General features: G+C 37.7%; 1 protein-coding gene across 2 annotated transcripts in view; it reads left to right on the forward strand.

Annotated features, from left to right (window-relative positions):
• Positions 1-24,974, forward strand: part of KCNIP4 (potassium voltage-gated channel interacting protein 4) — a 231,020-nt gene that overhangs the window by 172,966 nt on the left and 33,080 nt on the right. For both annotated transcript variants that reach the window (XM_060148436.1, XM_060148437.1), the window contains exon 3: positions 24,684-24,753. In XM_060148436.1, coding sequence (XP_060004419.1) covers positions 24,684-24,753 — 70 coding nt within the window. The remainder of the gene's footprint in view (positions 1-24,683; positions 24,754-24,974) is intronic.

Here is a 24,974-nt window from a genome sequence, read left to right on the forward strand (position 1 = left end):
CATTAGAGCCTTATACAATTTTCTGAAGATTCATAGTCTTTGCTTATGCACTTATTCAAAGTTCTCTATGAGCATAGACTAAGTATAACTACATTACTTTGGGGTCTTTGCTTTCCTTCAGCATCCTCTATGAGATGCTGAATTCCAACATGATCTGCTGGGTTGGGATTGCCTTCTGTATCTATTTTTTCAGAGCTGACTTTCCACCAGAAGACATAGTCAAGTGCATTCTGTGCTCATCTTCCACCATGTACTACAATGATAGGATGGGTGAAATTCTGCTCCTTTTGGTGGAAAGACTAATTTGTTGGGATCCAAGGTATTCCTCATTGCATAGAAACAACAATCATGGCATTTTTGGATAATACTTTAAAATATTTTGTCTGATATGTTTCAGAGGTTTATTTTTAATGTAACACGTCCATTATCATGTGAATTATATCTCCATGCATTTATATGTACACCTCTTCCCTTGTGTCTCGTAGTTTGTGGCACCTTCATTAATTCATTCAAAATACTAATCTGTTACTTATTAGGAACTGTGCTACATGTAGGAATACAGAGTTAACACGATATACAAAAAAGTCCCTTTCCCTACAGCACTTACAATCTGATGAGCTATATATATACAAGTAAATGAGTTATCAAAATACCAAGTGAAAAGTGTTTAAGGGGAAAATAAAATACCATGGAAGGAAGTATATAGTAAAACCCTTATAGTTAAGGGGGAAAAACTATTACAGAATAGCCCATTTTAAGATATAATCATATTTTAAACTTTCTTAAGTAAGAAAGTATAATTGGACACTCAGACAATTATCTCAGAGTCACTTATAAAAGAAAAAAAAAAACAACCCAAGTGAGAATTTCCACTAAAAACAAATTATGCTGGAAAAAGAAGTAAATGATAAAAGAAAAAAAAAAACAACCCAAGTGAGAATTTCCACTAAAAACAAATTATGCTGGAAACAGAAGTAAATGATTTTTAAACAGTTTTGCCATTGTAAACTTAAAGGTGAACTAAGGCAACATTCATCAATCTACCGATGACATAAATGCTCAAAAATCAGTAAAATGTGCTTATTGATTTAACAGCATTAAAATTTGGATAGCAAATTAATCATTGCATAATAGTCTCACACTAAAAGTAAGTGCATTGAAAAATGCCTGTATATGTATATATATATATAGTCATCTACCTTCACTTCATTCTTGAATGCCCTTCCCTTATTTCAAAATCTGGTAAATTCCTAACAAATCTTCAGATGTTTGTTTCCCTACAAACTCTTCCCAGCCTTCCAGCTCCCAGTCCTCTCCTCCCTAGTAAAGTGACCACTCCTTCTATTATGAACCATTAACCCACACATCACACTGTTTTATAATGACTTATTTATGCATCTTTCCTCTCACTGGATTTCGAACCCATTATGAGCAGGGACCGTGCCTTACTCATTTTTATATCCCAGCATAAACACTCTACACATTGAATAACTTTGTGTGGAATAAATGATTGTGTAAGAAAAGAATCAAAGAAAGAAGGGAAGAAAGTAGGAAAAATAAAGGAGAGAAGGAAGGGAAAAGAAAAGGAAGGAGGAATTTTTCCTCAATAATTCAAAGTACTTCTAGAGTGAGAGTTCCAATCTTATAGAATAAGTCATCCTAAATTTGACCACTCAAGTCAATAATATAACTACAGACTTAATATTATTTCCCATCACCACATGTACAACTGAAGAAGAGAATTTTAAACCTGACAATCTTGTATTTCTTCGATTTTTGTCTTTTATAGACATGCGTGGTTTAGTGGAACAAATTTGGGCTGAGAGTGATACTATGAGCATTTTATTCCTGCTCTGTCAAAATATGACCTTGAACAGATCACTTGGCATCCCTTGCCTCAGGTTGCTCAGATTAAAAATGAGACACTTGAGCACAATGAGCCTTTCTAACTCAAGCAAACTAATGTTCTGGGAATAATGAACAGTTATTTAGTTATCGTATTGCACAGGAATTAAGGATTCTATTTTGGGGTGACTAAAATAAAAATAATGAAACCATTTAAGAGAGAGAGACCTTTGTACTGTTTTACGACACTAGTGTTTGAATGTGAGTTTTATCACCTACTAAATGTAAAGAGTGAAATGATAATTACTATGATAATGATGCCTTGGAGTGTCCCCTGATATGTACTACAGGGCAAGGAACAAGAGCTGGACCTGTCTTTCTCACAGTTGTGTTCCCCCAGTACCCAGCTCAGTGCCAGATAAATGGTAGGGACTCAAAAACAGTGTTAATGAGATAGATCCTTTGTGGTTTTCAAATAATAGCACTCAGGCTCTTTTAATTATCAGATAATGTAAGGAATTGAGGTATCTGAATTGCAATTATTACAGAATCTTATTGTCATAAAATCATCAATATTTACTCATATTGACATACTGTATTTCTTTCTGCCTAATTCATGGTAGACCTAGAGCTTCTAGTTCAGTGTTCTACCATACTTTACTTCTCAAAGAAGTTCATCATATAATGTAATTATTAGGCCACAACAAGATGTCAATTCAAATTGTTCACCTATTCATTTATATGTGCCTGGTTTACAGTAGGGGTTTAATAGAGATTTGTTGAATAGATTTGATTTTAATAAGAACAGCTGTGATATTGTTATTTCTTAAAATTTCAAATGTTCTTGTAGATTAATTTGTTTTGTTTCACTGTTTTGTTTTTGTTTTTGTTTGCATTGTCTCGGCATCCTGCTGGGTTTTGAAATAATTCTCTGAAGCTAACACTCTCTGTTAGTGAAAATAACATTCATAAAATAAACTAATATATCATTTCTTGTGCCTGGGGTTAGAGATTGAAACAATAACTAAGAAAAATATGAACTCTCCCTCACTCATTTGATTGTTATCTCCTGAAGCACCAAAACACACCAACAAGAGAAACAAGGGACTACATTTATCCCTTTGTAACCATCCTACAAAGAACAAAAAACAGGGAGAAAATACCATTGTGGTATAGATTAGGATATTTTGGAGTATGTGTAATAAAAACTAATTCTAGGTAATTTTTTAAGACCATATTTTTTAGAGCAGTTTAAGGTTCACAACAAAATTGAAAGGAAGTTACGGAGATTCGCCATATATCCCAACCCCACACATGCAGAGCCTCCTCCATTATCAGCATCACTCGCAAGAATGGTACATTTCTTCCCAAGGATAAACCTAAACTGACACGTGGTAATCACTCAAAGTCCATGGTTTATTTTAGGGTTCACTTTGGCATTACACACTGTATGGGTTTGGACTACTGTAGAATAACATATCCATCACTGTAATATCATATAGGGTATTTTCGCTGCCCTAAAAATTCTCTGTGCTCTGCCTATTAATCCACCCCCCACCTTCACCTCTAGCAATAGCTGATTGTTTTACTGTCTCCATAGTTTTTGCCTTTTTCAGAATGTCATATAGTTCAAGTCATACAATATATAACCTTCTCAGTTGGCTTCTTTCACTTAGTAATATGCATTTAAGATTCCTCCATGTCTTTTCATGGCTTGACAGATCATTTATTTTTAGCATTGAGTGATATTCCATTGTCTGGATGTACCACAGTTTATTTATCTATTCACCTACTGAAGAGTATCTTCGTTGTTTCCAAGTTTTGGCAATTATGGATAAGGCATCTGTGTGCAGATTTTTGTGTGGATGTAACAATTCAACTCCTTCAGGTATATACCAAGAAGCACGATTGCTGGATGGTATGGTAAGAGTATGTTTACTTTTGTCTTCCAAAATGACGGTACCATTTTGCATTCTCACTAGCAGTGAATGAGCATTGTTATTGCTCCACCAGCATTTGGTGTTGTCAGTGCTCCAGATTGTGTTCATATTAATAGGTATATAGTGATATCCCATTGCCATTTTAATTTGCATTTCCCTGGTGACACATAATGTAAGCCCTTTTTCATCTGTTTATTTGCCATCTGTATATCTTCTTTGATGAAGTGTCTGTGAGGTCTTTGGCCCACTTTTTAATCAGATTCTTTTTATTGTTGAGCTTTAAGGATTTTTTTTTTTGTATATTTTAGGTAACAGTTCTTTTACAGATGTAACTTTTGCAGTTTTGTCTCCCAGTCTTTGGATTGTCTTCTAATTTCTTTTGACATTGTCTTTTGCAGAAGTTTTTAATTTTAATGAGGTCCAGCTTACCAAATATTTATTGTATGGATGGTGTCTTTGGTGTTGTATCTAAAAAGACGTCACCATACCCAAGATCATCTATGGGTTTTCGCCTATGTTTTTCTGGGAGTTTTACACTTTCGTGTTTCACTTTTGGGACTATGATCCATTTTGAGTTAGTTTTTGTGAGAGTGTAAGGTCTGTGTCTAGATTCTTTTTTTTTTTTTTTTGCATGTGTATGTCCAGTTTTTACCGTACCATTTTTTAAAGTGACTATATCTGCTCCAGTGTATTGCCTTTGCTCCTGTCAAAGAGCAGTTGATTCTATTTATGTGGGCCTATTTTGGGGCTCACTATTCTGTTCCGTTGGTCTATTTGTCTGTTCTTTCACCAATACAGCCCTGTTTTGATTACTGTAGCTCCGTACTAAGTCTTGAAGTAGGGTGGCATCAGTCTTCTAACTTTGTTCTTTTCCTTCCTGTTGGCTATTCTGGGTCCTTTTCCTTCCCATATAAACTTTAGAATCAGTTTGTCAATATTCATAAAATAACTTTGCTGGGATTTTGATTGGGATTGCTTTCAATCTATGGATACAGGTGGCAAGAACTGACATCTTGACAATATTGAATTATCCTTTCCATGAACAAGGAATGTTTCTCTATTTAGTTATTTTTTGATTTCATTCATCAGAGTTTTATATTTTTCCTCATTTAGAACTTGTACATATTTTGCTAGATTTATACCTAAATATTTCATTTTGGGGGTGCCAATGTAAATGATATCATGTTTTTAATTTCAGTTTTCACTTTTTCATCGTTGGTATATAGAAAAGCAATTGACTTTCATATATTAATCTTGCATCCTGCAACCTTGGAACTAATCGCTTATTAGTTCCAAGAATTTTTTGGTTGATTCTTTCAGTTATTGTACATAGATGATCATGTCATCTGAGAACAAAGATAGTTTTATGCCTTCTTCTCCACTCTGTTTCCTTTTCTTGCCTTATTGAACAATTTCTCATCCTTATGACACATTCAAAGTATCTTAAATTAAAATTTTAGAAGTTTTATTGGCTCACATAACTGGGGTAGAGAAATAATTAGAGCATCAGGCACAACTGGATCAGGGCTCTAATAATATCATTAGGATTATCTTTTCTGTTCTCTCTTCATCAGTCCTGATAGCTCTAGCAAGGAAGGATCTGGCTTTAGTCACATGACATACCTGAACTAATCACTGTGACCTGGGAGATGGAGAATTGTTCTTAGATAAGCTTGCAACAATGAGTTAGCCCGGTGGCCAGGGGATATGGTAGGTACTGAGACTGAGAGCCCCACCAGTATCATGTGTTATGGGGGATTGACACTTCCTAAAGCAAGGAAGAGAGGAGAATAAAACAGAGCCACAGGAAGCTAAAGTCGGTGTATCTCATGCTGTCACTTTCAGAATCACTATATCATACTCATTTAAGACTTTGATCCCTGAATTTAAAATCTTCTTGATTCACTGGCCTGCAAGCAATATCCATGAAGCTGACCTCACAGGCACCCACCTGTCCTAACAGGCACCCACCTCCGGTGATTTTTGACTTTTTAAATGCCATTATTTTCTTCTCCACTCAACTTTTCACTTCGATGGGCATAACTTGAACCTTATCTTTACCTGACAATGTGCAACTCCTGAAGTCTTCAATTAGTTTCACCTTTTTGACCACAACTTTCCATCTGTTCAATTGTCTTGGGTCCTATCTCCTACTATATCCTGCTCATTGACTTTACAAACCAGAGCTTTACTACCACCAGCCCTTCCTTTGTCTCCCCAGTTTCATATTCCTCTGGGCTTGTATACCTTGGATCACTCAATACACCTCTTGAGCATCCCTACTCCCTTACTCTTGTTGTATGATCATACTTGTATCAATTTCCTAGGGCTGCTGTAACAAAATACCACAAAATGCGTAGCTAACAACAGACATTTTTCTCTCACAGTCTGAGGCCAGCAGTTTGAAATCAGTAACACTGAGCCAGAATCGTGGTGTTGGCAGGGCTATGCTCTCTCCAGAGGCTCTGGGAGAAGATTGAATGCTTGCCTCTTCCAGTTTCTGGTGGGTGCCAGCCTACCTCGGCTTGGGACTGCATCACCCGATTTTTAAGACCAGCATCTTCAAAGTTCTCTCAGCTTCATCTTCACATTGCCGTCGCCTCTACATGTGTGTCAAATCTGTCTGCCTCTCTTTTTACAAGGACACTTGTAATGGCATTTAGGGCCCACCTGGATAATCTCTCTATCTCAAGATCCTTAAATTAACCACACCTGCAAAATATAAGGTAATATTCACAGTTTCCAGGGATTAGGGTGTGAATGTCTTTGGGGGGGGCATTTTTTTGCCTATCACAATACCCACGTGGCAAAAATCCAACTCAGCCAAGTCTTCTCTCTTCACTCTTCTACTACTTGCCTAACCGTCACTATTTATTTACAATGTTCACACACAAGCTGGCAGTCTCATTACTTTTCCATGATCAGATATCTCTTCCTCTACGCTTCACTTCAGTTAGAACTATACATCCTGCAAAGCTCTCCTGCTTCCATCAGTAAATGCATATGCAGAAACATCTTTGCTCCCACAGAGAGTTATGAACAGAGGGATCTTGTCTTTCTTCATCAGTCGCCACCACATCCTCAGTTCCCAGATCAAGGTCTAAAGCGTAGTTGGCACTTGATTTAGGTTTATTTACTGATTTATTCTTTCCAGTGTAAAACAAAAGGTTGGTCAATTTCCCCTGTGTTCTTAATCCCATTCCCTCTGATATATTGCTCCCTCTTTACCTATATCTGTAATTCTCCCCATCCTCTCTCTCCTGGCTGCTTCCCTATATCCTCTAAACCTATTCAAGTCTCTTTCACCCTTAAAAAATGCAAAAGATTTTTGGAATATTTTCAGAAAATTGTATAGGGACCAAACAATTCAAGACTCCTCATCTCCCAACAAAAATAACAAAAACAGAGAAAATATGAGGCAAAGCTACCGTCATTAACTCCAAACATTAATCTCTTTCTGGGAAGCACTAAGATTAACAGCAGATGAACCAGAGAATGAAAATATCTGTGAAATACTGAGGAAAACATGCATTGCTTTTCCTTCAGTATGTGGCAAGAACATAAAGCCTGTAGCTTTATGCCTCACTAAAGAGAGTACAAATTATCACAAACTTATATAGCATGAATTTTGAAGAGGATCTCTTGCTGATGGGAATAATGCCTTCACCATACTTACAAATAAATGTCTTGAATATCTATGAGCTCTAAAAATGAAAAAGTGCAGATATAAATGAAGAGTAAAAGTAGTAGAGTTTCGTGATTTGATAGTTCTTTTCTATGCCTGGAATTTTTTTGAGAAGTCAAGATTTTTATGTGTTAAATAAATAAATATGCACTATGTAATATATTACAACAGATAAGCAGAGAAGAATACGAGTTAGAGTACTTCGGTTTTAGGGTAAACATATCCACACAGGTATTAGCTACATCTAATAGCTTGCCAGTCTTCTAACCCTCCAGTGCCTCAGATGCTAGTGCCTCAGAGAATATCATGGAGGTCTTATTAGCCCTTTCAACAGTATAGAGATCCAGCCTAATCCACTGCACCATGTACAGGTATGCACTGTAGAAATTAGCATCATCATTATTATTAATCATTAGCTAAAGCAAAGAAAGATGCAGAAGGAACGCCTACTTACAAATTATATAATCCTGAGTTATTTACATTGTAATCCACAGTAATGTGAATTTATTCTGTGTGTTTGGTTTTTTTCTGTATTGGGAGATGGGAGCAGGAGATATCATGTCTCAGCTATGCTGAAACTCTTGTTCAGCTGAAATAAATTTACACAAGGCAAAGAACCTAATAGCTGATCAGTGGAAAGATTGATCAAGGCAAGGGCAAGACCATGTCTCTTTTGCCCCTTCTGTCTGTTCAGCTTGCAGCAAAGAGCCTGGTACAGAGTAGATGCTAAATAATTATGTGTTGAAAAAATACTATATCAGAGTTAGAAATTCAGCCCTGGTAGGACAAAAAGAAAACGGCCATATTGATTGTGTATAAGATGATTGGGACTTTTGTTGGGCACTTTAGGTAAATTATGTTAATTCTCTCCAGAGCCTGTAAAGCACGTATATTATCCCCATCATATGACTGGTAAAGACCTAGATCCTTAACCCATCTAGCAGGCCTTGAACTAACTTTTTCTGAGACTATCACTTCTGGCGCATTTGTCATCACTTTAGTCCTTGAACAAATCCCAGGCTATGTACGGGCCCTTGGCTTCTACCCCGGCTCTTGCTAACTTCTACTCATCCTTCAGGTCTCTGTGTGAAAGTCATGTAAGTGGGACTTCCTCAGGTAGGTCTCCTGTACGTCCTTTGTAGCATTTATCACAACCCTAAATGATTATCTGTGCAGCTCTTTGTTTTATGTATACCTTCTCTGATAAGCCTCTAAGCTCCCCATGGGGGAGCTTCATCTGTCTTGTTGATTGTTTTATCCCCAGCACTTATTACAGTCTCTGACATATACTATATTTTCAAAAATATGTGATGAATAAATGAATGATGGGAAAACTCAGGATCACAGAAGTTAAGTAATTTATTCAAAGTCCCACAACTAGTAAGTGATATGAGTGGATTTTAAGCCAGGGACATCAAATTCCAAAAGCTATATCCTAGAGCAACTAAGAAAATGGAAGATTGGTTTGGGATTATAAAAAACCCTTTGAGATGAATAAGCAGATGGCATTTAATAAAGATAAATTTAATATCCTTGATAAAGGTGAAAAAAACAACAAAACCTAAAAAGATTCATAATGAATATCCCCACCATTATACAAATAATCCCTGTCATAGTTAATGCCAAGTATCACACTAAACACTATATATGGGTTATCCTTTTTTAAGCCTTACAATAACCCCAAGATAGGTATTATCATTATTTCTGTTTTACGGAGGATTTAAAACTTTCCCCAATAAATAACCGAACAAGCAGAGCCCCCATGTACTTAAAAGCAAATTTATAAGATTTTCATACTCAAACTTTAGAATTTTTGTGGCTGTCTTGTTTGTTTACTTGTTTCCTTAGGCCTACAACCTACAGATTTTTGGTGACTAAAATTAAGGGCCGCCCAACTGCCTAAAAAGAGATTGCAGTTTTAGGCTGACTTACTCCAACTATAATATCCAGAAAGGAGACAGTCTCTGGGTCCCTTTCCCTGAAATAGTTAATTTTGTTTCTACCTAATTTGGGAACAAGAGCTCTCCTGCCACCTTTCATAAAGAGAAAATATCTTTCTGGAGAGAAATCTACTCCAACTTGCCCCAAGCTTAGGGAAAGAACTGCCGAAGTGTATGAACTAGAAATGGAATTTCTAGCGATCGTGGGGGACACTGCTGCCCCCTTGTGCCTCAACACTGTAATGAAACACTCGGAGAATGAGGCCGCGCGTCCCGCCGGTCCCCCAAGCTCCAGAGGGCCATGTGATGTGCTCTACGACTGACAGTTAGCAGGCCGAGGTCTCTGGGGCCACTCCGCCGCCTTGGGAGCCTGGAAACAGTACAGGTCGAGACACACTGTCCTCTCAGGCAGCTTTTGTGACCCTGGCTAATTGCCCCCCCACTCTTTAAAAATTTTTTATTTTATATTGGAGTATCGTTGATTAACAATGTTGTGTTGGTTTCTGGTGTACAGCAAAGTGCTTCAGTTATACATACACATGTATGTATTCGTTTTCAAATTCTTTTTCCATTTAGGTTATTACAGAATATTGAGCAGAGTTCCCTGTGCTAGGACAAGGACAGTAGGCCCTTGTTGGTATCTATTTTAAAGATAGCAGTATGTATGCGTCAGTCCCAAACTCCCAATCTATCTTTCCCCCCAGGGGGTCACCCCTCCTCACTGGTGACCATGAATTTTTTCTCTAAGTCTGTGAGCCTGTTTCTGTTTCGTAAATAAGTTCATTTATATCATTTTTTTTAGAATCTGCATATAAGCAATATCATGATATCTGTCTTTCTCTGTCTGACTTACTTCACTTAGTATGATAATCTCCAGGTCCATCCATGTTGCTGAAAATGGCATTATTTCATTCTTTTTTATGGCTGAGTAGTATTCCATTATATATATGTACCACGTCTTCTTTATTCATTAATCCGTCAATGGACATTAACCTTGCTTCCATGTCTGGCTGTTGTTGTCCCCTTTAGAGAAGAACCTCTGAAGAATCACCAGAAGGCAGTGGGTAGAAACTTCTCTAGTATTTGCAACAAAGGCAAGTTAATTAAAGAGAATAAACATTCCTTTGACTTATAGCTAAGCTTCAGAGACTCAGGGTTGCTCCTGAAATTGTAACTTGATGAGAGGCAACTATGTGAGAAAGGGACAGAGCATTCCTTTCTCAGAACTGATAATAAGAAAGTAGAGGTAAATAAATCTGTAATAAAATGTGTTTAGAGCTGGATTGACCATGTCTTCCCCCTCCCTCACGAAAACCAATGACCAGAGGACTTGAACTGCTACCCTGCATCTCACCTGTGACATTTGAATTCGTTTATGAAAAGCAGTTTGATTTTTCATGCTGCTTTGCCCCCATGGGTTTTAATATGATATGTATTTGTGTGAATATTTGAATAATACCCTTCTCCCTGATGGACTGTAAACTCCAAATGGATGGGGAATGTGCTTGGTGGTTTAGGAATATTTGTTGAATCATTGATTAATGATTTTTTGGTGAATTAATAGGGATGAAAAATATTGGGATAATTAGTTCTCTATTCATTTATTTTTCTTTTCTATAGTTACACTTGCTTTTCAGAGATGGCAGGTTTGTAAGGTATAAAGGCTTTATAGTCAAACTCAGGTTCCGATCTCTCCTACTGCCTAATATCTGTCTGATCTTGGGGAAGTTTCTTAAACTCCTCTGAGCTCATTTGTTATATACCATGTGAGAAAATATCTACCTCCTCTACTTGTTATGAGGATTTAATGATTACATGTATCTCCTACACCATCAGGCTCAGTGTCCAGCAGACCACAGGTGAACATGAAACATTACTTCTGTTAATCCTCCAACCTCTATACTCCTTCACAGCTTCTTTGGATATACCTTAGAATGGGTTTTTCAAATATCTGGACCTAGGCTAATCAAATCAACCCCGTACATACACATATCACTGTAATCTCTAGCTTATTCTTCCGGGTCCGGTAGAACTTCCACTAAATTTGTCAGCAACCAATAAAGAGAACTCATTTTCATTTCCCCGTTCTGTAGAGAGATGTAATAAAATGACAAAAGGTTATTGCTTATGTTAAAGTGTCTTTGACTGCAAAGAACTGAAAACCAATAAATAAAAACAGCTTACAGAATGAGGAAAATGTATATTCTCACATAAGAAGTCAAGAGACAACAGACACAATGAAGTCATCAGAGAGCCAGAATCCAGCCAATTTGGTCGGTGGGGAAAATTAGACTGAAAGAGTATATGGTTATTGCAAAGCTTCAGAAAATAGATTCTCTTACAATTGTGTTTATGTCTGTACACGTACATGAATAGCATCTTAGTGTTTTATTCTTTCTGATTGAAAAATTACATGTTTTTTTTGTTTTTTTTGTTTTTTTGTGGTACACGGGCCTCTCACCGCCGTGGCCTCTCCCGCTGCGGAGCACAGGCTCTGGACGCGCAGGCTCAGCGGCCATGGCTCACGGGCCCAGCCGCTCCGCGGCATGTGGGATCTTCCCGGACCAGGGCACGAACCGGTGTCCCCTGCATCGGCAGGCAGACTCTCAACCACTGCGCTACTAGGGAAGCCCATGATTTTTTAAGTAGATTTTTTGTTGAGGTTTTTTTTTTTTTCCAATATCATTAGGCTGATGGCATGCCAATTTGAAAGTGATCTAATCAATTCATAAAATCTGCATAATGACCTTGGTGATATAGAGCAGAAATAAATAAGGACAGGGCACACCTCAGCGTATGGAATACTGTTCATAGCGTTCATTAAAAAAATATGCAGTTTTGCAGTCTCAGCTGGTCCTGTACACGGCTGAGCACAGCCTCGGCAGGATATATTCCTTCCAAATCTTGTTAAACTAGGACTGCAAGTAGTATAGTTGCTAGTTGTGGTGAAAATAGTACAGTATTTGTACAAGTCTGAAGAGTTTCTATTGTTTGATATACTGTAAATGTAACTATAGAAAAGACTGTTAAACAGAAACTGCTATGAAAACCAAAGTCAGCCCATACTGAAACAAAGCAGATGTGGTAGGCAGATAGCTAAGATGACCCACCCAAGACTCCTGTCTCCCGGTTATTCAGCTAAACATTAATCCAGGTATTGCTGTGGAGAAATTTTGCAGATGTAATTGAAGTCCCAAATCAGTTGAACTTAAAATGGAGAGACCCTTATTAGTCTGATCTAGTCACATGAGCCCTTTAAATGATAAGGGAAGTAGAATGAATCAGTGGGTAAGAGGGACTCGATACACCTTTGCTGATTTGAAGATGGAGGAACTTATGTGAAAAGAATGCTGACAGAGGCCACTGGCTAATAGCCTGCAAGGTAACAGGGACCTCAGTCCTACAACCAAAAGGAACTGAATTCTGCCAAAGATCTGAATGAGCTTGGAAGAGGTTTACAAAGTCCAGGTGAGAACCAGAGTCAGCCAACATTTTGTGTGTGAGCCCCTGAGTGGAGAACACAGCCAAGCCATGACAGACTCTTTCCGCTCAAAACTGTGAGGTAATAACCTTGTGTTGTTTTAAGTCACCAAGTTTGTGGTATTGTTGTACAGCAATTGAAAACTGTACACAGACCAGCTCTCTGGACACTTTTGTCTTTTATGTCCTCAGACGATTTTTTGAGTACCTGTAGAATTTACTCATGTTGGAAGCAACACAATGAGTCGACCAATTGAACCCTTTTTTTGTGTAAAGTTGGGAAAATCCCTTTTTGAATACTCTTTGAATCAAATAACTCTACATGCATTCCAATAAAGGCTCAGGACTTGGGCCAGATCCTGGGAAGCCTCTTCCTGCAAAATATGGGCAATTTCATTTTGCAGAATCAACATAAGTGACTTGAAAAGGGAATGTTAAAAGAAATCAACATTTGTCTAATTCTTAGAAGAGTACTAGGATCTTTATATACATAATGTCAATGAGTTACCATTTCTTCACTATAAAATGCTGTTACTTTTCACATTTTATAGACTGAGACTCAGAATCCTGGGACATTTCAATGACTTCTTTGTTAGTACAGCTGAAACCGGAGCCTATTTTTTGGTGTTTTGGGTTTTTTGTTTTGGCTGTAAATCTCACATAATATTTCCCTCTTCCACACAGTTAGAGAGTAGAGCTGGAGATGAGGAGAAAATGTGCCTTGTACCTTATATTTCTCCTTCATCCTGGGTGACAGTGGGGCCTCGTGGGGCTGAGGATGTGCCTACATCTCACGCTTTAGCAGCTGAGTCGAATCTTGATTATCACCCAGCACGCATCTCTTTTCCAATATTAAGTAGGAAAGTCTTTCTCCCCCTTTTTTTTCCAATCTGAAATTCATATTTAACCACTTTGGCCTCATTTTGGCCCCAAGGAGTATATTCGGGGAATACAGAAGGTTCTTAATGCAAATTTTGGAAGCAGCAAAATATCTAATGTATTGGTTGTATCCAGTTTTTTTTTTCTTTTTCATTATCTATTTTAATTTTCATTTGTTTTATTTCCCTGTGATGTCAGTATTCCTTAGAGGTTATTTTACAGATGAGGAAACAGACTAAGAGAGAATAAATGACTTGCTAAGAGTTCAAACACCTGGGAATATTGGAACAAAAATTTAAAGCTAGTTTTAGTTCTTAGTGATCAGGTTGTATGCTCTGAAAACTGAAGGGCTAATCTTATCATTCTGAAATGAGTTTTTAACAGCCCAAATGTTGAATACGGTAAGGTTTTTAAAATTTGTGTTGAACTAAGAAGTGTTTTCTCTTGACCCTGGTGGTCTCCCCTTAATTTCTGTGATTATATTTATGATAAGCAGTCATGAGGTTTGGGAAGTGGAACCAAGATTTTGACCTCAAAAGTCCAGGGACAGAGAGGTATTTAAGACAAAGTGGTGACCTTGAATAATATAGCACAAGGCATCAAAAATTCCCCCTCAGCACAACTGGATAGAAGAGAACAGAAGAATTACAGAGAAAAAAAATTGTTTTGGAGTGCAAGGAGTTCTAAAAACTTGCACACAAGTTTTAAAGGAAACTGCCAGATCAAGTTTATTTTCTAGTTTCTTAAAAGCTAAGAATTGTTTCTGTATTTATTCATTCAAGATAAACATTTTTAATACTCTGTTGTGAACACTGCTGGGCTCTATAAAAATCAGTCCCTGCCTTCAAGGTATTTACCAAGTCTAAAGGGAGAAGTGGAGTCCACAAACAGAATCTAGTGATGAGAGCAGTACAGTTCATGGCATTGCACCATGTAAATTTTGAAAATTCTCCTCCAACTGTAGAATACCAAGTCATCTTTAAATTGTCATGCTACTAGGAGAGTGACTTTCCAGAGCAGCCCCAGTTTCAAACGAGGGAAGTGGAGAATGGAAATTTAATTTTAAAGAATCTATGCTTTTCCAATTGGATTACATATTAAACAGGGTGGAATAATATGTGAAGACAGTCATGCTTCCCAATGATACGTCTCTGAGAATGAAAGTCTCCATCCATCATCTTTATTGTATCAGTGAATTCACTTCATCTACCTTTCGAAAGTCATCCTTGCTGGAGGTGATGGGGTGTTTTGTTTTCACAATTTAATCAACTAAGTAATGGGAAATATTTTTTTAAATCTCAAAGGATAAAAAGTTGTCTTGCCTATGAAATAATTATACTATAACTCAGCTTGATACGTTCACATCTTGAAAACTAAGAAAATAAAAGCCACTTTCTCAGATGTTAAATATATACAAACAATTATGATACATCTGTAGCATAAAACACAGTCAGACAAAAATACAACTTGTTTAAGCATCCTCCCATAAAGAGACCTCTTATCTGATCTGGGGGCACTCCAGACACCAGAATCTTAACTATAATAATTAGATGGAGTCCATGTGGTAATTTGAAAGTAGTTTTAAGTTATGACTTTGTAAAGTAGTAAGTAATTAATAAACAGTTGGATTCATACTCAAAATAAGAACTTAATAGCTTATGATTAAATTCACTTAAGTATAAACAAATATATACATATATTACATAAACAGTTGAGTTCTCAGATGAATTTCAAATATGTCTTTGAGCATGCCACTCTCCCCAACTCTCAATGTGTTCACAAACCCCGAAACTCTCTGAACTTGTCCTTTGGGGGTTTGGGAGGTTTCATGGCATAAACATGGTTGATTAAATCATTAGCCATTGGTGATTGAATTCAATCTCCAGACCCTTTCCCCTTCCTGGAGGTCAGGGGGTGGGACTGAAAGTTCCAATGCTCTAATCACCTGGTTGGCTCCTCTGGCAACCAGCCCCCATCCTTGAGTGGGGTCCAAAAGTCACCTCATCAACATAACAAGAGATAACTTTATCTCTCTCATGGTTTTAGGAGCTCTGTGCTAGAAATGGGGACTCAGACCAAACATATATTTCTTATTATAAATCACAATATTACAGTGTCACTTTTACTTCCCATTCATTGGGCAGTTTGACACATGGTTCCAGCAAACCATTAAGGACCCATGAAACACAATCTTCCCATGGGTTTGGAAGCAGGAAGAATTTGTTGATAAAAAACCCTAAAGACACACACCTGAAATCCTCTTCTTGTCTTGTCCAATTCATCAGGTTCCCTTTCGGTGTATCTCATGGGTTATTGCTGCATGTTCTTCTAAGTGTCCAAGATGCTTTCTGGTCTCTGCTTATGAACTCGTACCCAGCTCGCTTTAAGTGTGGTCTGTAACAATTGTACTGCTTAAGAAGGTAACTTCCTCTAAGATGGCCAACTTACCTGCCATCTATTTTTGCCAGAAGAATGGATGCTCTTCTTATTTGGGGAACGATGTGAGTCTCCCTCGTTTTCTTCTCTGGTCTGAGTGCCCAGTGTCCAGTCTTTGTGTTCCCTTTTTGTTCCACCCACAGTCTGCTGTGCTACTTATCAAAGATGTCAGTCTACTTCCTTTGTCAGAAAGAATAACTGAAAAAACAGTCTCTGGATGAAACATGGATGTCATTACATTTCTGTGGGTAGAAACCTTAGGTTTTCAACTTAAGCACCTCACAACCATTGTCATGTATGCCTTCCTTGGCAGCAGGAGTAGGTGTGAGAGTTGATGAAAAACATAGATGCTTAAAAGATGTGACATTTTAGATATCATAAAAGGGTTCCCAAGGAGTTATTTATTTCACAAGGACTTTTACTTTTTCTCCATGATATTTTTGTACCATAATTCCTTTTTTTTTTTGATTCCTGAAGAGGTATCTCTAAATGTTTAATAATTGTTCTGAACCTGAGGAGATGGTATACACCGAACAGAATCATTTATGGGAAGAGGAGATTTCAGCCAGTGGAGTAGTGGACAAATATTAGCAAGAAAATACATCTGTAACCATTTCTAGAGCATATCACTGTAACCATTTCTAGAGCATTCCACCAGAGTTCTGACAACTTTCGAGCAAATGCTGAAAGGCTTTCTTAAGAGGTAAAAGTATAGGAACTCACAATGCACCTCAGAAAATAATTTCTTTAGCAATTTCCTATGCATACGTGGATCTCCCTTCAAAGCACCATTCCCAACACTTTTCATGGACTACTTTATTTCTAATGTACTCATCTAAGCATTAGTAGGGAAAACTTTTCCTTAAATTAATGAATAAAAAGTCTCCTGGGTTTCTACTGACATTTATTTCCAGTATGGTAGCCTTTATTCTTCTCAGCTGTCATTTACAACTGCAGTATTCCCCTGCCTTTGAGGGTAAACTCTGATGATATTAGAGAGAGCAGATTCAATTTATAAAACTAGAGGAGGAGGCGTAACTCATATCTGTTTTATAGGCTCATTGGATTATATCAGACTGGTACTCTACTGGGATCAACTGCTTTGATGAATACCATTTAACCTTGGTATAGCCATGTTGAGGTTACAGCGACTCTCTGTATCATGGAGTTCTGCTTACCAAATTCTAGATTATTAACATTATACTAACAGCTCATATTTAATGAGCAAATACGGTGCACAAAGAAGAGGACTAAGATAATAACATAACGTGCATTATCTTACTGATTCTCATAACACACCTCTGGTGTCAATAGTTATCCCCGTGTTACAGAGGAGAACAATAGGACTTAGATGAAACAATTTGAAGCTATGCAGCTTTTAAGCAGAGGTTCAGCGCAGTCCTTCTACTTCACTCCAGAGCCCAGGAGCATAAGCATTTCACTAAATTATTCTAAATGCTTCCTGGCAGAATGATACCAGCTATTGTATGGACATGAGGGTGTTTGCAATGTCCACACATCAGCCTAGACATCAGGAAACACAGACACAAGGTAAGGCTCAGCAGCCCGCTGTGTGGTTTATGGCAATTCCTGTAACCTCAACCTCAGTCTCCTTGTTTTTAAAATGAAGCCATTGGACTGGATTACAGGTATACCCCGCTTTTCAAAAGTTCTCTTTATGAAAGACCTGTATTAGTACCTGTTTTCCCTAATCAAAAGAAGTCTGAAGAGGATTTTTCACTTTTATATAAAAAGGAGAAAAGTGAAAATAGCATTCAGCGTTCATTTTGCAGCTAACTGATATAGAGGCTGCACACCTCAAGCATAAAGGAACACCACCAATCTCCTTCCCTAAGAAGAACTACACTTTGCATCTCAGCATTGAGCCTCCATAATTGTTTTTTTAAAATAGATCTTTATTGGAATATAATTGCTTCACAATACTGTGTCATTTTCTGTTGCACAACAAAGCAAATCAGCCATATGCATACATATATCCCCATATCCCCTCCCTCTTGAGTCTCCCTCTCACTCCCTATCTCACCCCTCTAGGTCGTTACAAAGCACGGAGCAGATCTCCTTGTGCTATGCAGCTGCTTCCCACCAGCCAACTATTTTACGTTCAGTTGTGTGTATATGTCGATGCTTCCCTCACTTTTCGCCAGCTTCCCCCTCCCACCCCATGTCCTCAAGTCCATTCTCTATGTCTACCTCTTTATTCCTGCCCTGCAACTAGGTTCATCAGTATCTTTTTTTTTTTTTCGATTCCATATATATGTGTTAGCATACAGTATTTGTTTTTCTCTTTCTGACTTACTTGACTCTGTATGACAGACTCTAGGTCCATTTACCTCACTACAAATAACTTAATTCCATTTCTTTTTATGACTGAGTAATATCCCACTGTCTATCTGTGAGCATCTCTGCTTTATCTCAACTTATTTTCTGCACACATTAGCAAGGTGTGTCCTAGGTAATTGCTTCTGTGTTTTCTGCCATTTCAGCTTACAGAAGGTTTCATAGGAGCACTCTACTTTTGGAGAGCAGGGGGAACCTGTATCTCTAAAGTTGCTTAAACACTCAAGTTTCCTGACTCTGTGATCAATAGACTAGGCTCTGCCATTTTCTAATTATGAGAACGTGGGTAGTTTCTCCCTAACAGTTTGCTTATGTAAAATGGAGGTAATGCTAGCATCTGTCCATTCACATGAGAAAATCCATGTAAAGCATTTAACACAATGTATTAACTTATCATCAACATCATCATGATGCTAATTATTCTTATAAAAATCTCTTTTATTAATACTGATATTAGTAGCAGCAAAGTAATCATAGAACATTTACAACTGATCTTGACACATTCTCATAACCCTACCTAAGGGAGCTGAGAAGAACACATCTACAAGGCCCCAAAGGGCAAGCGTCTCTTCACCACTTGACAAAAGTATGGCAGTTACGTGCTGAGAAAATCTCATTCCACATTCATTGCATCCTGATCATATCATTCCAAAGGATTTAAGAAGCACTAAAGGAAACTCGCTGGTCATAACAGATACATTTTTTTTTAATTTAAAAAATTTTTTTCTTAATCAATATCCCCAGTTTGGGTTGAAAAGTCTTCCTTTTGCACATGGCTCTCTCCAACACAGCCATGATGGGTGGCTTTGGAGGCAAACAATGTTGTGCACCAGAAGGCCACTTTCTCAGTCCTGATGGAGAAAAAGATGATAATCCAGAAGGCTAACATTGCAATGAATGGAGTCAGGGAGGTTGATTCCACTAATCTTTAAATTCCATAAAAGCAAAAATAAAATTAAAAAAAAATTCACTTCTGTTTCTTTGTTGCCCAGAACAGTGCTCGATGCACAGAAGGCACTATATAACTGTTTGTTCAAAGAATAAACACATGTATGCCTCTGAAAACAATGTGATGCCAACAGGTTTCTTCATTTTAATCTCTGCAAGCTTCATTTTCCTCACCTCAGGGTTAGTGAAAATGTTAGAAGAGATGATGTATGTAAGAAGGCATTGAATGTACATTCATTAAACAGCTATGGTGATGTGGTCCAGCAGCCTGCCATCAAAGCATCCTTGTCTGCATGAAAAACTTGCACATCTGGAGGGATCTGGACAAATGCCTTGATGTCCTCTGATAATTTTCAGAATTATGGTTAGATTCATGAGGAAAGCAAATTACTGTTGCTTGTTCATGGGATTTGGTGAGTGTCAAATTACCACGTGACTCTGGTCAGCAACCCCTCTCAATGTGAAACTTTCTCATAAACAAGTGGTGGTAGCACATATGGGTACAGCCTTTCTGGAAATCAATGTGACTGTGCATTATGAAGAACCTAACATAGTTTAAGCCCTTTGGTCTTGTGAGTCTCCTTCTGGGATTGGTTATAAAGAAAGAACCACAGGTGCAATCACAGATACATGCACTAGAATGTTAATTACATTGTTATTCCTATGTAGTTCAAAAATATGCTGAAATCCCCTAAATATCCAACAATATGACAAGTGCAATGGACACATTATTATGCAGCCATTAATAATGATGACATGGAAAATGCTCAGGATATTTTGTTACAGTAAGAAAAAAGAAGATGCAATACTATATTCTTACATTATTCTAATTTTATTTGTACAGCATATTAATACATGCTTAGATAGAAGACTAAAATAGTTTTACAGTAGCATAATTAAGGATAATCTTTATTTATTTTTTTCTATAGACAACATATATTCATGAAATGATCACTTGCTAATAATCAGATGAAATGTCATTAGAAAATATAATATAGAAGCCATAAAATTTATAGAAGGTTATAGCAACTTCTCAAAGTATATACGAGTGAAGCTTTCCTCACTCTCTCTAAAGCTGGGAATTCTACTGCTTCTTGGGTTCTTCCTCTTAGAGTAAAGAAATCCTAATAACAAATTCATACTTAGATATCTAGGCCTTACTGCACTTGTTTATTTGAAAATGTCATCCTTTAAAAATGACTCCAGGGAAAATGAAAAGAATTTATATGGCTAAGTGATGTGATGATGGTTCTATTAAAGCATCAGCGGGAGAACTATTTCAGAGCACAGACATTTGGAGCATTTTCAAATAAGGCTCCGAGACAGACACTGCTAACAGTTCACCAAGTCTGTGTTCTTATCTTCTTCCTGGGCGCATGAGCCTTCTCTTGTGGTTTGGGGTGGACATATTAAGTGATTTCTCACCAAAAGTATAAGAGTGGAAAGGATATGTACCACCTTAAGACCTGGTCCATAAACACCTTTAATAGTCACTCTTCAATGTCTTTTTCTCCTTCAGATTAAATGATCACATAGACGCCACATGACGATGGCCAAGCTTTCATTAGCCTCTGTCCCTTAAGAACTCTGATCTGTTCCCCACCCTCCAAGACTGTTGGATAAGCAAGAAATATACTACATTCTTTTACATTTATATATATTTAAGTTATATATTTGGGAGCATGTTTGTTACAGCAGCAAGAGTTAACCTAACACAGCCACATCTTTTATGGTATACACTTAGCTGTACGCAGGGCCTCGTCAAATTCATTCTTAATGGAGAGGTGGAGATACCTCTTTTGTGCAGAAATGACTTCACAGAACTGGTGAGGGAAGAGTTAGAGAATAGATCATTCATACCATTTTGTAAATCACTAGAGACTTAAAAAATCGGATTAATTTTTTTTTTTACCTGAAGGTAGTAAAATGAATTGCTTTCCCGTAAGAACTCTTTAGAATAAATAAAAGATCACCATTCTATGGACTGTTACTTTTGTGTGTTCTTTTATGTTGCTTCTGACCTTTCTTGTTCTATTTGGATGTAGGTCCATGACGGCACAACATTTAACTTGTTTATTGCTGCTGCCTTGTTTCCCAGAAAAGTTCTTAGAATAATAAACATACAGTATGCATGGGTTAAAGATGTAAGTTAATGTAATAAATATAAGATGGATAAAGACAGATTCACTTGATGAGACTTACCACCCTAAAACTTGACCAGAAATTTTTGTCTTTTTAATTTTAAAAAAATATTTTTATTTATTTATTTTTAGGGCTGCGTTGGGCCTTAGTTGTGGCATCCAGGATCTTTCATTGCGTGCGCGGGCTCTTTGTTGTGGTGCACAGGTTCCAGAGCACATGGGCTCTGTAGTTGTAGCATGCAGGCTCTTTAGTTGAGGTGCGAGAGCTCAGTAGTTGTGGCGCATGGGCTTAGTTGCTCCACAGCATGTGGGATCTTAGTTCTCCAACCAGGGATCAAACCCACATCCCCTATATTGGAAGGCAGATTCTTTACCACTGGACCACCAGGGAAGTCCCTGACCAGGAGTTTTTAGTTGGCAGAGAATGGATTTCGTTTGACACAGACATGTGATTAAACATAAAACAGACATATGAGACCATCAATTTCTGAATTTCATTTCACATTATAAGATATATCTATCAAATACATCTAGAGATTAGAGACAGCTGACAAGTTTGCTGGCTGCAGGTGTCCGTTCATTTCCCATCTTTGTCTCTGGCTAGAATCATTTGAACTCCAAGGCAAGTTTCCAGCTTTGACCTTGCACAAATTCACCACCTGATGGCAGACAGCCATCTATTTGTTCTCGCCTTCCTATCCCCAGCAGATGGCTCAGAGGTAAATAGCCAATAAATCACAATTTCCATGCATGAGAGGGTCCAACTACAAAGTGCTTATTTGCTTTTAAAATTGGTTCTGTTGCTGCCAACTAGACAGAGTCATTTAGTCAAAACTTTTGAGTGATGAGCTATCTACATGCCATCTTCTTTCCTTTTGGAGTTGTAGCTGTTGATTGTTCATTTGCTTATGTATTAGTCAGGATTTGCCAGAGAAATAAAAACCAATAGATGTGTATATATACAGAAAGTAATTTGTTTTAAGCAATTGGCTCACATGATTGTGAAGACTTAAAATCTGATGGAGGAGAGAGACAGACTGGAGACTCAGGAACTCAGGAAGGAATTGCAGTTCAAGTCCAAGGGCAGTCTGCTGTAGAACCAAGAAGAACCAATGTTGCATATTAGCTCCCAAGGCAATGTGCTGGAGAATTCCCTTTTGCTCTGGAGAGATTAGCATTTTGCTCTATAGGTCTTCAACTGATTGGGTGAGGCCCACCCACATTATGGAGGGTAATCTCTTTTACTCAAAATCCACCAACTTAAATGTAAATCTCATTCAAAAACACCCTATGGAAAGATCCAGAATAATGTTTGACCAAATAATTGGGCATTGTGGCCCAGACAAGTTGACATGTAAAATTAACCATCATAATTTGCTTGCTTGCTTTTTTCCTAATTTGTTGTTGGCTGTCATTTTTTGCTCCAATCCTCTTAGGTCCTTGGGGTCATTATTTCCACAGGGCTTATTTCATTCAAAACCTTGTGATGATCTGGAAAGTTCCAAGCTCACATTCCAGCTCTCCCACTGGCTAGCTGAGTAACAAGGCACTTTACCACATAGCCTAGTTCTTCCTCAGTGAATAGAGATTCCTAAGTCATAGGTTTATTATAATGATCAAATGGGGAAAATCCACATTGACGAGCTCTATAAACACAAGTTCACATTGAAACTACTATTCGAAACTGTGTTTATATATCAAAGGTACTACCTTTCAAACCAACAAAGGAAAAAACAGAAAATTCCTCATGTGAAGCACATTATAGTTGTGAATAACTGGCTCATTAGAATAAAGAAAGATCAAATTAATACATCAAGTTTATTCATGAAGGGACAATGATTTTTAAGAGTTAAGAAAAGCTTTAAAGACCACAAATGATTTTTGAAGATCCCAGTAACAGTGTCAAATTTAAAGTATACAGAATATTCATGTCTAAAGGCAGGGAAATGGGGTCCTGTGAGAACTGAAGCAAGGGAGCTCAGGTAAGATGCACCTGTTCACAAGAAGCTACTCAGAAGAAATGGATAGAACTTATCACTTCCCTACTTTCAGTGTACGATTAACGTCCCACATGTGGTTTTATGTTGGATTATTTTGTGATTGTCAGTCTCCACTGCTCAAGGAGTGTCTCCAGTTCAGAATCCTGACCAGATTGTTCTTGCAACTCCAAAGAGTGAAAGCGTTTTTGCGCTTACCTCAGTCTCAAGTCCACTTACTTAGTCCTGATTTCGGCATCAAGGCAGATCTTTTCTAACATTTTAGATTGCAGCTCCTTTTACAGAAAATGCCCAATCTCAGAGGGGTACATTTACCCTCTGGTCCCACCAAGTCAGTAGTCCAACATTAGTGGAGTTCCCAAGGTCAATATCCTTTAGTCTTAAATAACTCCAACCATGGGACAAAGGTGGGAATTCATTATGTTCAGGCCTGTTTCTTTTCAAACCTTCCTCTCCAGAAATTCAACAGATCTTCAGGTCCTGCCTTACTCAGAGTTACTTATTACTAACAATGTTATCGTTCAGTCCTACAATCTGTTAACAGAAATTAGTAACTATTTCTGTTTGAGACTTGTTGGGCCACCTTATACCCAAAGGGAGCACAGCATTCTCTCATTGAACTAAAGATTATGGGGGTCCAGCACATCTCCAGAGGATACAGCACCAGGACTCAGCCAAGACCACATCAGAAGCATCTTGCAATGTCCTTGATATATGAAAAACGAAGTAATTTTTTCCTACCTCGTTGATAATATACATACATGTTCTTAAAAACAGCAGTGTGTTTTTTTAATGTGTCAGACCAGCTTTGATGCTGATACTAGGCAAAGATTTTTACAAGAGCAACTTTTTTTTCAGTCTGTGAGAACTGGAACAAAGAGAAGTTTATAGTGTGCTTTTTTTCTTTTTGTGATAATGGGTGGATGGGGAACTTTCTTGCTGCAGCTTTGCACCTAGGCAGTTCTATTTCAAATGGGCACAAAATCAGTTTTATGAACACTTTGCTCATATTGCCTCTCTACCACTTTCTCTAGGAATGCCCCAGCGGGGTTGTCAACGAAGACACCTTCAAAGAGATTTACTCGCAGTTCTTTCCACAGGGAGGTAAGTACAAATGTGGACCAGTGAATTCTACTCTCAGTTAGAATTATGCTTGCAATCTTGAGTTTGGTTTAATCTTTCATGGCATGACTCTACATTTTTCATCTTTATGTCAGAGAATTAATACACAGTATGCAGTGCATACGATTCTCAATACATCATAAAAGTGAGCTACTTACAGATTATCAAATACCCTAGCGTTCACTCTTTAGCTTAATGCAAGC

The sequence above is a fragment of the Lagenorhynchus albirostris genome, chromosome 4, assembly GCF_949774975.1.
Source record: "Lagenorhynchus albirostris chromosome 4, mLagAlb1.1, whole genome shotgun sequence".
Taxonomy (NCBI): Eukaryota; Metazoa; Chordata; class Mammalia; order Artiodactyla; family Delphinidae; genus Lagenorhynchus; species Lagenorhynchus albirostris.